The following is a 13,707-nucleotide window of genomic DNA, read 5'->3' as shown; positions in this document are numbered from 1 at the left end:
TCTTCATTATTTTGTTTTGGAGCAGTAGAGGAAGAAGAATGTGTATGGTTTCTTTCGTCTCAGTACTTTTATAGTTATGAGTAGAAGGCGACTGGACAGCTTGCCACAAAATGACTTTATTTGCCTCCAATTAAACTATGAAAATATAAATAAATCTATTTTATAATGTCATCTAAATCCCATTTAAATCAGTATGCATATCCTCATAATGGAAGTGTTTTTTGTTTTCTGTCTGCCAGTGTTAACCTAGTATCATGGTGGAGTTTACAGCAGATCTCATTAATTTAGCCCATTCTTGCACATGATTGTGAAGGTGGGCTGTCACACTGTCAAGGAGCGGCGTTTGCCTCCGTCATGAGTGTGGTGTCGTGCAGGCGTCATGTGAAGTGCTGTGAATTACTGCCTGTGAAGGAAAACTTAGGCTCTGTGTGTGTTGATGTACTTTTTGCAAGTGTATGGAGAATTTGGTGTTTTTGTATGGTTGTTTAAGAGTGCTGTCTGCTTTTCAAGATGACCCCTGTGACCTTAAGAAATGCCTCATGTCTTTGCTTCTGGCGACTGAAGTGAAAGTGTCAGAGCATGTGTGTCTGTCTGTCTCCTTCACTGTAGGTACAATAGAATAGGGAATAAGGCGAAGACTAGCATTAATTTACTTATAGCAGTATTTCACTTAAAAATGAAAATTGTCATTTATTTGCCCTTGTGTTTTTTGTTTCTTTCGAGGAGCACAATATATTTGAAGAATGTATCAACTAGTATTGTCCAAAAAATGAAAGTTAGTGGAGTCCAATGTTTTAAGATCCAACATTGTCATAAAGGTAGCAGTATAACTCATTTTGTATGGTAAACACCGCAAAATTGAAGTGATCATTTGGTCTCAAGTCAAATCAGATGATTGTTCAACTCATGTACTGTATACATCGCCAAAATCAAATATTGGTGACTTTAGTAACATGAAGTTTTAAAGTTTTTGGAGCCTTTTAGGTGACATTCTGTTAGAGTTGGGTTTTATTTTCTCAGAAGTAGCCCTTGTTTTCTTTGGAGTGAAGTTGTGGTTTGATCAGTTTTTTGATCTCCTAAATGAAAATTCCCTTTTCTTGCTTTCCAGACCCTAGTTTCTTCCCTCAACAGCCCTAGAGAGGCTATATTTAAAATGCGACGGGCATGCAGAATAAAGGATTCCTCCTAACAGAAGGCTGTGCCTGACATTCTGCAGGAGCCAGGGTTAAATCCCTCGCATTTCTGGCATTCCCAGCAATTACCTTGTGCCAGTCATGCTAACAGGCCGAGGCTCAACACTGCACATACGGCACATAGTTGTGTGCCATGAGATTAGGGCAAGGCTTATGTGTGTCTGTATGAAGTGAGAGGACCGAAGCTTTTGGGTTTCCAGGCCAGGGCTAAAAATGAGATCGGCCCTCTCGGGTCAATTTGACTCTAATAAACCCTGTGTGTCTGCATCATAGGTCCACTTTATATTCCAGAAATTTACATTGTACTAAAGAATTTGTTACAATTTAGGCCTAGGGCTCCTAAAATATAAATATTGATGTGTCAAAATATTCTTTTTTTTCCACTGAACACATAAAGTGGGCTTGGCTGTGTAGCATTCGTTGCGGTATAAAAAGCAAAATAGTTTTTGTTTGTTAGTTCTGTGATAATTTACAGCAGTTTTTCCCTTTACCGGTTTTCAGTGGTGGTGTGACACCCAAAAAAAACAAAACAAAACTTTTTGTCTATGGCTGCATCCTAATATGCCTACTTGCCTACTAATAGTAAGTGAAATACAGTATATTATTCAGTAGATTCGTAAAACAGTAGGCAAAAAGCGGATAACTACTTTAAGATTTGAAAGTGAGGCCCCAGGAAAGGAGTTGTGAATGGCAATGAAGCCACGCAACTGATGCAGTAGGTCAAATTACTATAACAGCAGGATGAAAACAGTAAGTCTGGATTACATTCATACTATATAGAACATAGTTTTTTTTTTTTAAGTCACAAAGTACTTGTTAAAAAAAAGAAAAAGAAAAAGAGGACTGATGCAGCCTATGTAAACTTGTGATTTGTCTTTGTCAGTGTTTCTCATCCCCAGACTCGAAGAAGATGAGTTGAATCAGGTGTTTTATTAAGAGAGACATCTAAAACATTCTGGTAGTAGTCTATATCACAATAATCACAATAAATAAAAATTGTACGTACATTGCAATGATTTATGAAGCAATGACTGTTAATGGTTCAAACTCTGAAGTTATCAGTCTTATGAATCTTTCACTGAATGCATTCACTGAATCACTCAGAGTAGAATCAACATCTGACTCACTCACTGAACTGCAAGTTACTACTTTCAGTGGTGAAGTTTTGTGTGCTAGAGGATTATGAATCTTGAATCATATTATTACTGGCTGCTTGTTTATATGACTGTGTTATGAGGGGTGGATTTAGGCACCCCTGCTGCTTAATGCAGAATCCTGTAGGAAACACTGGTTTACAAGCCTTTAAAATGTTAGTAGACAGCATGACCGCTGTCAGTCAACTGATGGCCATTTTAAATCAGTGACTCTTAAACAGGATCTGTTTAAGCTTGTATACTTTTCCTCTTTTTATTAGGCATACTGATTTAAACTTGGTTAGTAATTCTGTCTGTCTGTTTATAATGTAATATTTTACACCGTTGGCAATCCGTGAGCCCCTTGTGTTCTTTAGGTGCATATTCAAGTGGAAGTTCTCATTTAATCAAACTTGGTGTTTTACTATAAAGGTAGAGATGTAAAGGAGTATGTCAGTCTCTGATGTGAATCTCAGAGGCTACATTGCTCCATGGTGGGCTAGGGAAGTAGATTCCTGTGATCATGTGCTTAGGTGGGGGTAGTCCAGTACAGGACAGCTGCCGCCGGGCCCAACTGACTCTCTGATGACATCAGACCCTCTAATATTTTAAAAGGGGCCACAATCCAGGGCAGTGAGCTTGGTGTGGACACTTAGAGCTGTTGTGTCTCTTAAAACTCAGAAACATTCTAGTGAGTTGGTTTCTGGAGAAATTCAGTGATTCCGCCACTGACCAAATCCCACAAATTTGCCTCTACTGGGATATGACCTACTAGCTCTGGGTTGGCAATGCTGAGGCATTGCCCCATTCCTCGTTTCTCATCAGCCAGCCAGAGGAGAAAGATGACCAAGTCCTCGGGCAAGGAGAAGGCTCCCCAGGCTCTCCCGGAGAGCCAGGCACTGGAGCTGGCTGACCCCAAGGATGTCACCAAAGAGCCTATACCCCCCCAGAAAGTCCTCAAGATCTTCAGCATCAACATTATAGCTCAAAGTTTGCCCTTCTGTCGCAGACGGGTGAGTCCCAGGAATCTAAACACAACTATGCCCTACAGCATGCCTGGTTTAATGCCAGTTGCTTTGGTCTGGAAATTAATAGTTCACTTCACTGCATGGTTGAATATTGTCTTGTCGAAATGTTTACTTGCATGTGTAAATGAGTAGACAATGTATTCTTGGCCATAAATGCATATTTATTTTCACTGTTGATGTGAGTTTGCACTGGGCATTTCAATCATGGTGATTTCAAAACGAAACGTTTTGCTTTAAACATTTAGACCTGGAATAATGCCAGTTTATACCCATTTTGTACTAGGAAAAAGTATATTTACTTGACATCCTTGTTTTATACAGTATATGTGTAAATTTGTAACTGTTCCCCAGGAAATTTCAATCTTAGTATAATGCTTTTGGATTTTGAATAGAATCAGTGCTTTCTGGTGCTGTTTAAAATGCATCGGGAACTGATGGGAATTGTGAGTCATCGTTCAACCTTCAGACTTCCTGTCGTTCTTAAACCAACAATAGCAGTAATTGCTCGGGCACAGTCAGGAGACCCAATATAGCAGCGCCGGTCTATGAGCATGTCATACTGTGCTGCATTGCTGTCATTTTAATGCTACTTTCTTAGACATTACACATATTATTCAATGAAGTCACGTAGCGACTTTGAAATTATTATTTTTTTTTTTAATTGAAGGAACATGGGTAATCCACGGAAGAGGATTAGGGCCAAGCAATAGTAAAAAAAATAAAACCATCTCGAGATTAAAGTCATTAAATTTCGAGAATAAAGTCGTTATGTTTAGAGAAAAAAAGTCTAAATAAAATGTTGAGAATAAACTCATTAAATTACCAGAAAAAAGTCGTTTAAATTGCGAGAAAAAAAGTCTAAATAAAATGTTGAGAATAAACTAATTGAATTTCGAGAAAAAAGTTGAGAATAAACACACTCGTGTCATGTTTATTTCATCTCGTTGGACAGCGTTGTTCAGTGTCTGCAGTTGGGTAGGTTGGAGAGTAATGCACTGGGGAGCAGTGGCGGCTCGTCGAGGGAGGCAGGGGAGGCACAGCTTCCCCATAATTTTGAGGTGAAAATGGAAGCATCTATTTAATAATTTCAATAAATAAAATCATTGTTATTAAAATCAATGTTATTATTGCATCCTGTTAATGTACAACAATACCGAGGTGCAAATAGTATCTGCCACTATTTATAAGTATAAATAGCATCTAATTAGCTGCTATTTACACTTATTGCAAAGATCTGCTGCTTTTACATAACATAAATAGAATGGCTATTTTTCACTTTGTGTAAATAGCACATATCTAAAATGCTGTTGTTGTCACTTAATATAAAATGTCAACACAAGGTGACATCACTACATTTTAGGCCAGATGTGTCAGTAGAACGTGAGTGACAACAATTTGATAACTTATATGCGCTGTCATTTCTTTAGCGCACCGAAAGCGGAAGAGCGCTACTCGTGTGAAGCGCGCTGCACGGATCATTATTAGCTCTGCTTAAAGACAGCGCAGCACGAGCTCTGAACAAATGCGTTTACTCGCAGGTCTCGATCATGCGACCACTAAACAGCGCTGTGAGAAGCGTTCGAGTTTGGAGCTGAGCTCTCCAATACAAACCACAGATGTCACAGTGATTTAAACTAGTTTAAAGGCAGATGAAACTGCGCTGCCATTCTCAACAACACTGATGCAGAAAGCAGGAGAAACACTGTGTGACAACAATGCAGTTAGAATACTTTTCAATCCACAAATTAATATTTACAATGGATTTATTTACTGTAGTAACTAAACCTACCTAATTAATACATTATTTTAAAATACTCGTTAAGCAATTGATTTCCACTTTTCCGATGTGATATGTGATGAGAAAAGGAAGAAAAGCGAGTTTGGCAAAAGATAGACTAGAACCAAGTCGATCGTATCATATGCTACTCCCCAGTGCATTACTCTTCAACCCAGCCCACTGCAGATGCTAATTAACACTGTCCAACGAGATAAAATGAACATGACACGAGTGTTTATTCTCAAATTTTTTCTTGAAATTTAACGACTTTTTTCTCGTAATGTAATGAGTTTATTCTCAACATTTTATCTCTACTTGTTTTCTCGCAATTTAACTATTTTTTTTCTCTTAATTTAATTAGTTTATTCTCAACATTTTATTTCGACTTTTTTTTATCGAAACATAACGACTTTATTCTCAATTTTATGAGTTTAATCTCAACATTTTATCTCGACCAACATTTTATCTCTACTTGTTTTCTCGCAATTTAACTATTTTTTTTTCTCTTAATTTAATGAGTTTAAATTAGTTTATTTGCCATGATTTCTTTAGTCCAGTTTTATTTTTTTTATTATTGCTTGGCCCTAATCCTCTTCCGTAGTAATCATATTGACCAAAACCGATATGAGGATAGAAAAATAAATATATGCTTGCGTAGTTTATTTGCCATGATTTCTTTAGTTCACCAGCAAGATCCCATCCGGTGACCTTAAAAAGACTTGCCTGGGAGTTCCTATTTTTAACCCTGCCCAGATCCAGAGAAAATGTGTTGATTGGCTAGGAAAGCAGCTGCTCTCTGGTGTTCGTAATGTCCCACCAATCCCATAATACAGCGACGCGTGTGCTGCATAGTCAAAGCGGGAGAGGCCGGAAGGACACTGTGCACGACAACACTGTTCATGGACAACTCGCTGCAATGTTGTACCTCACCAGCTGGCTTAAAGTTTGACTCATGACCTTCCGGTACCAGCCATTTTTTAAAAAAAAGAAAGAAAAAACTGTCTCACTTTTTGGAAAATAAGGGCGCGTTAGGGTACAGCAAACAAACATGTTTGTTTCTTCAAGTGGGTCGGCTGAAGATAACGAGGAAGTTCATTTTCCTCATTACTAAATCAAACGTTCAGAAACTTCTTTTTATAGACATTGCCATTTATGGCAGCCTCTATTGTAGTCTTAGGTGTCTAATGTCGCTGGCTTTTGCATTTAGCTTCCGAATATTGCCGTTATTTCAAACTCTCTCAACCTTAAGCAACCTTTATCTGGAATTTGAGTAATGAAGAGTTATAAGAATGAAGGCGATTAGTTGTATGATAAATATGTAAAAGTGTGTGAAAATACACTACCATTCCAAAGTTTGGGGTCTGTAAATTAATACTTTTTTAAATACGTTTTTTAAATTAATACTTTCAATTAGCAAGAAAGCATTAAATAGAACAAAAATGATATTAAAAAAGACCAACTTGAAGATTTTTATTTTAATTAAATATTGTTCTTTTGAGCTTTCTGTTCATCATTTCCACACAAAAAACTAAGCAGGATAATGGTTTTCAGCTCAATGTTTCTTGAGCACTGAATCACCATAATAGAATAATTTTGAAGCATCTTGTGATGCTCAAGATTTGACTAATGGCTGCTGAAAATTCAGCTTTGCCATCACAGGAAAAAAGCACAATTTAAAAAATATATTAAAACATTTTAAATTTTTACCAATATTTCACAATATTATGCTTTTACTGTATTTCTGATTTAAATGCAGCCTTGGTTAGAACATTAGAGACTTATTTAAAAAAAATTTTAAAACTCCTACTGACCTCAGACTTTTGAACGGTAGTATGTATAGCTGCTTTTATATTTCAGGAAGGTCAGTGGAAACATGATGTCTTACCCAAGTCATTTATTACTAAAGCACCATAGTAGAAAACAACGAATCCCGGCAGTATTTGCCGTAACTATGGGCTCAGTGCCCAATTTTTCTCAAGAGATTGAGGTACTAACCAAATGATAGCGCTGGGGGAAAGCCAAATAAAATGGTCTGTATCACTAATGTTCACATGTTCCTTCCAGAAGATTAACTTCCGGAAACATTCCTCTTGAGGCTTGTCTTTGTTCTTGAGAAGCGGCATTCAGAATTAACGTTGTCCCTTCCTTCTTTGTAAAATCAGGCCTCCGTTGAGACTGCGGAGTCTCTCAAACCGAAAGGAGGAATAGACAAGAAAAAAATAGATCTGTAAACCTCAACATCACAAAACAGGCGTCCCCATGCCTTTCCAAATGAGCAGCTGGTTTAGACACCACCTTGCAGAAGTGACTTGAGATCCACCAGCTGGCCCCAGTGAATGGAATAGTTTGAATTTCTTATGGTCCCCATAGACTAATATAAGATCCATGAAACTTTGCTCAGCAGGTTCTGCAGAGTCCACTGAGGATAAAGAACGAGCTTCTTTTATCATTGTAAAAAGGAAATAGCAAAGACAATAACACTGAAAAATTTGTTTACTATTGTCATTTTGCATTATTGACACACTATTTTCCTAATTAATGCTGTTCAGTTGCTTTGACACAATCTGTATTGTTAAAAGCGTTATATAAATAAAGGTGACTTGACTTGACTTGACAAAGACGCCCAGCAGGGATGAAGTTTAGGATGAAAATACTCTTTTCACACCCAAATATTCCGTACTGTAAGTCTTTATATGGAGTCAGTTTCATGCCAAAAAATTCTTTCTTCCTCCAGTTTGACTTTTTTAGCCCTTGCCCCATCTCGGAGTCACTCGTATAAATAGCTGGCAACTATTTCTAATGAAGACATGCTGAGGGGACAAAACTTTCTATTTTCCCCAGGCCTGGTATAGAAGTCAGCTGTTTCTGAAAAAACCCCAGGAAATGAAGTTGAGCTTTCACGCCAGAGCATTTGGGTGCGTATTGCTTTTCTATTCCGGTTCTGCTTTGCCATTTAGGTAAAATGATCCGGTCCTGCCCATCAATGCTATGCCACTGCCATGGTCACCATCAAGAGCCATTTGCTACTTGAGCTCTTATACCTTTGGCCTGTAAGTCTCACTATGCCAGTTTCCTTAAAGAGATAGTTTACCCAAAAATGATCATTTACTGAACCTCACATTATTCCAAACTAGGGATGTTTCCAAACAAAATGTTAACTGTAGTGGTAACCATTGAAATCTACAAATACTATAATTGAACTACGGTCACTTTAGTAAAGCCATGGTTTATTTTCATTAGGGGCTGCCAGTGACAGGCTGTTGCATGCATAAAATACAACCTTTTTATTCTGACAGTGTATGATTTATATTAGCCTACATTACAGAATAGAACATGATCAATATGAACTTTTAATGTAGGCTATAATTTAAATAAATGTAATTTCACAAACTATGTAGGCTACCATTTCAGTTTGTTTAATGTCAAATAACTCAAACAAACATGTTTTCTGTCCTCTGATAAGCATTGTTCTGGGTTGCCGTTCCCAAAAGCATCAATGCTTTCTTATGAAACGCATCCCTGTTTGAATGCACTGTCAGAAATGAGTGAATGCTCTCTGTTAGGGTTGGGCCGATAGATGATGCCATCGTCCATCGTCGATGGCTGATAGACATCACGATGTTGAGCCGACATTGTGATCGCCCCCCATTCCCCCCGCAATCTGCCACATCCCAATACCGTGTTCGGAAAGAAAATGATGTGTACTATGGAACCCCTAAAGGGAATAAATACGAGATTTTTAATAATGTCTCTCGCAGTTATATCATTGGGTAATTATATTGTATATAAATTGCGGGCATCAGGGAGCCGCTATTATGCCTGGCATTGAAACTGCTTTTGAATGCACGATCGCTTTTTACTTTCACTTTCACTTTCAAGATTCGCGATCGCACGTAGTCTGTTTATACTATGGAGCGGCAGTACTTACCACACATTTAAAAAGATTAGATGTTTGTCAGTGGTGCTGAGGATCTGCAAATCATTCGCCATCGTCCTCAGTAATTTCTCCTTTCTCTGTTTATGCTGTAAGTGAAATTTTATGTACTGTAATGTAACAGGCAACCGTTAGCAATCGTTTTCTGAACGGTTTCCCTATGCTGTAAGTGAAATTTTATGTACTGTAATGTAACAGGCAACCATTAGCAATCGTTTTCTGAACGGTTTCCTCCCCGCCCCCCGATGTCATCATCCATCACGATGTTTCACTGTAGACATCGTCCGATGCCAATTTTGTAGACATCGCCTAACCCTACTCTCTGTGATTGATTGGTTCTGCCTTGCAACATTTGCGTGTGTTCAGATGAGCAGGAAAATAGTTCTATCCTAAAGTTATTCGCTAACATAGGTTATTCGTCCAATTCAATGCATATTGTAAGCATAATTATTATTTTTTTTGGTTAAAATTACTGGTAAATAAAATACACCTTAGTATCGATACCTATCAGTCACCACTAAAAGGGCTCCTTCCTGCTCTTCTAATACGCTAGAAGTTAAAATTTTTAAAATGTATAATTTTGTTTTTCTATTTAACAACATTAACTTACAATAGTGAAAGACGTCTTCCCTCAGGTATATTGTATGTTTTCTAGCTGGATGTTATGCTTACGATCAGTAATCGCGTCTTTGCATTCGCCCAAACTGATTTGCAGAAATCAAAATACGAGTCCCACTCACTGTGAAGCGGGAGCGACTAGGCGCGGCAGAGGATTCCGATTGGTCTTAAAGCCTTCCTGGAGTGGCTATGTTCGCAATTCAATCAATGATTTGTTATTTGTATGGTCTAGGTGGCCATACGGCGTATGACTGCAAATACGGGACAAACTGATGCCTTAAATATGGGATGATTCTGTATTATACGGAACAATTGGCAACCCTATTTAAAACGCGAAAGAGAATTGTCTCGGGGGGGCCCCCTAGTGTTCTGGGCCCTGGGCTGCAGCCCATGATGCCCATTAGGATAACGTGGCCCTGCTTTCGATACTTGCATCAGTATCACTATATGGATACTTCAGGATCGATATGCCCATTCCAAACTTTTTTTCCCTAAGAAGAACACTAAATAAGAATTTAAGACTCTTCCTGCAACTTTCATATTTCCATGTCAGTCAAGTGGCATATGACTCCCAAGTCTTCTGAAGCCATGTGAATTCTCTGCAGCGAACATTGCATATATATATTGCAAAATAAAGTTGATAAATGCGAATAACACAACATGTTTCTCTACGCGTTATTTGTTTCACGCTTCGGGCACACCCCTAACCCCGCCCCCCGATGTCATCATCCATCACGATGTTTCACTGTAGACATCGTCCGATGCCAATTTTGTAGACATCGCCTAACCCTACTCTCTGTGATTGATTGGTTCTGCCTTGCAACATTTGCGTGTGTTCAGATGAGCAGGAAAATAGTTCTATCCTAAAGTTATTCGCTAACATAGGTTATTCGTCCAATTCAATGCATATTGTAAGCATAATTATTATTTTTTTTGGTTAAAATTACTGGTAAATAAAATACACCTTAGTATCGATACCTATCAGTCACCACTAAAAGGGCTCCTTCCTGCTCTTCTAATACGCTAGAAGTTAAAATTTTTAAAATGTATAATTTTGTTTTTCTATTTAACAACATTAACTTACAATAGTGAAAGACGTCTTCCCTCAGGTATATTGTATGTTTTCTAGCTGGATGTTATGCTTACGATCAGTAATCGCATCTTTGCATTCGCCCAAACTGATTTGCAGAAATCAAAATACGAGTCCCACTCACTGTGAAGCGGGAGCGACTAGGCGGCAGAGGATTCCGATTGGTCTTAAAGCCTTCCTGGAGTGGCTATGTTCGCAATTCAATCAATGATTTGTTATTTGTATGGTCTAGGTGGCCATACGGCGTATGACTGCAAATACGGGACAAACTGATGCCTTAAATATGGGATGATTCTGTATTATACGGAACAATTGGCAACCCTATTTAAAACGCGAAAGAGAATTGTCTCGGGGGGGCCCCCTAGTGTTCTGGGCCCTGGGCTGCAGCCCATGATGCCCATTAGGATAACGTGGCCCTGCTTTCGATACTTGCATCAGTATCACTATATGGATACTTCAGGATCGATATGCCCATTCCAAACTTTTTTTCCCTAAGAAGAACACTAAATAAGAATTTAAGACTCTTCCTGCAACTTTCATATTTCCATGTCAGTCAAGTGGCATATGACTCCCAAGTCTTCTGAAGCCATGTGAATTCTCTGCAGCGAACATTGCATATATATATTGCAAAATAAAGTTGATAAATGCGAATAACACAACATGTTTCTCTTAATCTTTCAATGAGAATTCTCTTCTAGCCGATCCATGGTGCTCTGGCGTTTTACTCCAGCATGAAGCAGTTGTTTTAATTTCAACTTATACAAAAAAAAAAAAGGATCTTACATTTGATTGGCAGGGTACTATACTTAGTCTCTTTAATGTTTCTTTTAGAAGTCTTCTTAAAGATGTTCTGAAGTGTGCAAGAACTAAAAGGCCTTCTGTGTTTTTAAAGTGAGCCATGTGCTAACAATCTCGTACACACGAGATCCCTGTAGCACATACAAACAAATTTAAGTGTGGTAAATGTTACATGGTGTACAGTACAGGCTTTTTAAAGCTCTGGCTTTGAGGGTTGTCAGTGCATTCTGATTTGTTTTGAAGTGTTTGTGTTTCTATGCACTGCGGTTAGTTCACCATGGGGGCTTTATTTTAAATTGAGACAAGATGGTGCATGTATTTCTCTTAAGAAATACATGCACTTTTAAGTATTTTTTTTAAGCTCACACAGGTCTTATCATATATCCTGTTGCATCAAAAGGCAAATAGAAGTCTTTATCATGTCTCATTTGGAAAAAGTCATACCTTACAACCTTCCTTTTTCAAGATTCTATAAAATGGGCTGCACCATTTTGATGCCATAATGCTCCCCAGATTACTTGGCAAGCTTTACACAGCCATCCTTACGGTTGCCTCCTCTTGCAGACTATCTGTAGTGCTGCTTTTAAATGAGAATATATTAATTGTTTTGTGTTGCCAGCCTTTTCTAAGCTGTTACTCATTCAAACAACAATTAAGCAAACTAGATAGTTGGCTACACTACAAGCTATTAACAAAGGTATATAGCTAGGGTGGCCATGTGTACCATTTATACGGAATCCTGGCCAGGATTTTTATATTGCCTAAAACATCCAAAGTAGTTTGACCAATAGCATGCAGGTATTGTACATAATCGACCAATCGTGGCGTGTGATAAGGTGAGATCTACAGAGAACAATCAAAGCGATGCAAATACACGCATGTGTTTGTCCATTCGCTTGACTTGAAGCGTCGCAGCACACCGATCATTGTATGACACCAAAGTACTGCGAGAGTGATTCGAATGCATAAGGAGCCATCTGCTCTGCTCTCTATAGCTCTCGTGAATGTCATACAACGATCGATCTGCAAAGTGCAAACAGCCAAAACCTGGATATTTTAGGCAATATAGAAATCCTGGCAAGGACGCATCCCGTAAAAATGGCCCATATGGTCACCCTATCTATAGCTAGTCATTTAAGGAGGTAGTCTCTCTCTCTCTCTCTCTCTCTTTTACATATATCAAATTAAATGTATGCACTCAAAGCATTTTTTACCATACAGTGAGGATTAGAGGGAATTTTTGATCAATTTCCTCTAAATACATCTTATGAAACTGAAACACAATTGTCATTGAAATTGTCAACACAATTGGTTAGCTTCATGTTCCATACCCCTATGATTTTTTTCTTTTCTTCTACAGAACATAAAGACATAACGGAGAGAAATGAGAATGGTTTGGTAATGGTTTTGGGGGATTACTGGGTTGTAATGTATAATGAAACTAAATATTTACCTTATAGATGTAGAATGCTGCCCAGTGATTCAAATGAATCATTAAATCCCTTTTATTAATTGTTCATTTACATTTCTTTAACCATCTGAACAGATTTTTAAGAAGGGATCAGATTCTCCAACTCCATTTTAGAGCAGAGAGATTTCAGAAGCACACATTTATTACCTTAGTCTCCTTTTAAGTAAACATTCTGTCATTGCACTGTGGTTATAGAAGATCAGCCCAAGGCTCATTCTCGGTCTTGCGGACAATTCTGAAAAGGGCAAAAATAGTTTTCACATTTACTGAAACTCTTGCCATTCTGTCTTGGCATTATCTCAAACAAAAATGGTTTTACTTGGATGACCTTTTCTCACTTACTTGTGTATGAGCTAGGCATGGGCCGGTATGAGATTCTGACGGTATGATAACCTTAGATTAAAAATATCACGGTATTGCGATTACAGCTCTAAAATATGTTATTTTTAAATGTCTGGGTAAAAAAAAAAAACACTTTTTTTCCACTGAACACATTTTATTTTTAAGAAACATATAGAACATTTTGGAACAGTAAACATGTCAGGCTAAATAATTAGAATAAATAATTAAATTCTTCTTAATTAAATGCAGTCACTTAAGTGAGCCTAAACCTGCAGCTCAACAATAATCAGAACATAAATAAATTATTTTCTGTAAAAAAAAAA

General features: G+C 37.9%; 1 protein-coding gene across 4 annotated transcripts in view; it reads left to right on the top strand.

Annotated features, from left to right (window-relative positions):
- Positions 1 to 13,707, top strand: part of fbxw7 (F-box and WD repeat domain containing 7) — a 236,815-nt gene that overhangs the window by 132,648 nt on the left and 90,460 nt on the right. The window contains exon 1 of one of the 4 annotated variants that reach the window (XM_016559874.1): positions 2,951 to 3,339. The exons of the other annotated variants lie outside the window; for them this stretch is intronic. Within the exon in view, the coding sequence (XP_016415360.1) occupies positions 3,115 to 3,339 (225 nt within the window). The 5' untranslated portion in view covers positions 2,951 to 3,114. Of the gene's footprint in view, positions 1 to 2,950; positions 3,340 to 13,707 lie in introns of those variants that run through there. 4 annotated transcript variants of the gene reach the window in all.

The sequence above is a fragment of the Sinocyclocheilus rhinocerous genome, unplaced genomic scaffold, assembly GCF_001515625.1.
Source record: "Sinocyclocheilus rhinocerous isolate Xijiao unplaced genomic scaffold, SAMN03320098_v1.1 scaffold1129, whole genome shotgun sequence".
Taxonomy (NCBI): domain Eukaryota; kingdom Metazoa; phylum Chordata; class Actinopteri; order Cypriniformes; family Cyprinidae; genus Sinocyclocheilus; species Sinocyclocheilus rhinocerous.
This window is presented reverse-complemented; position numbering and strand designations above follow the sequence as displayed.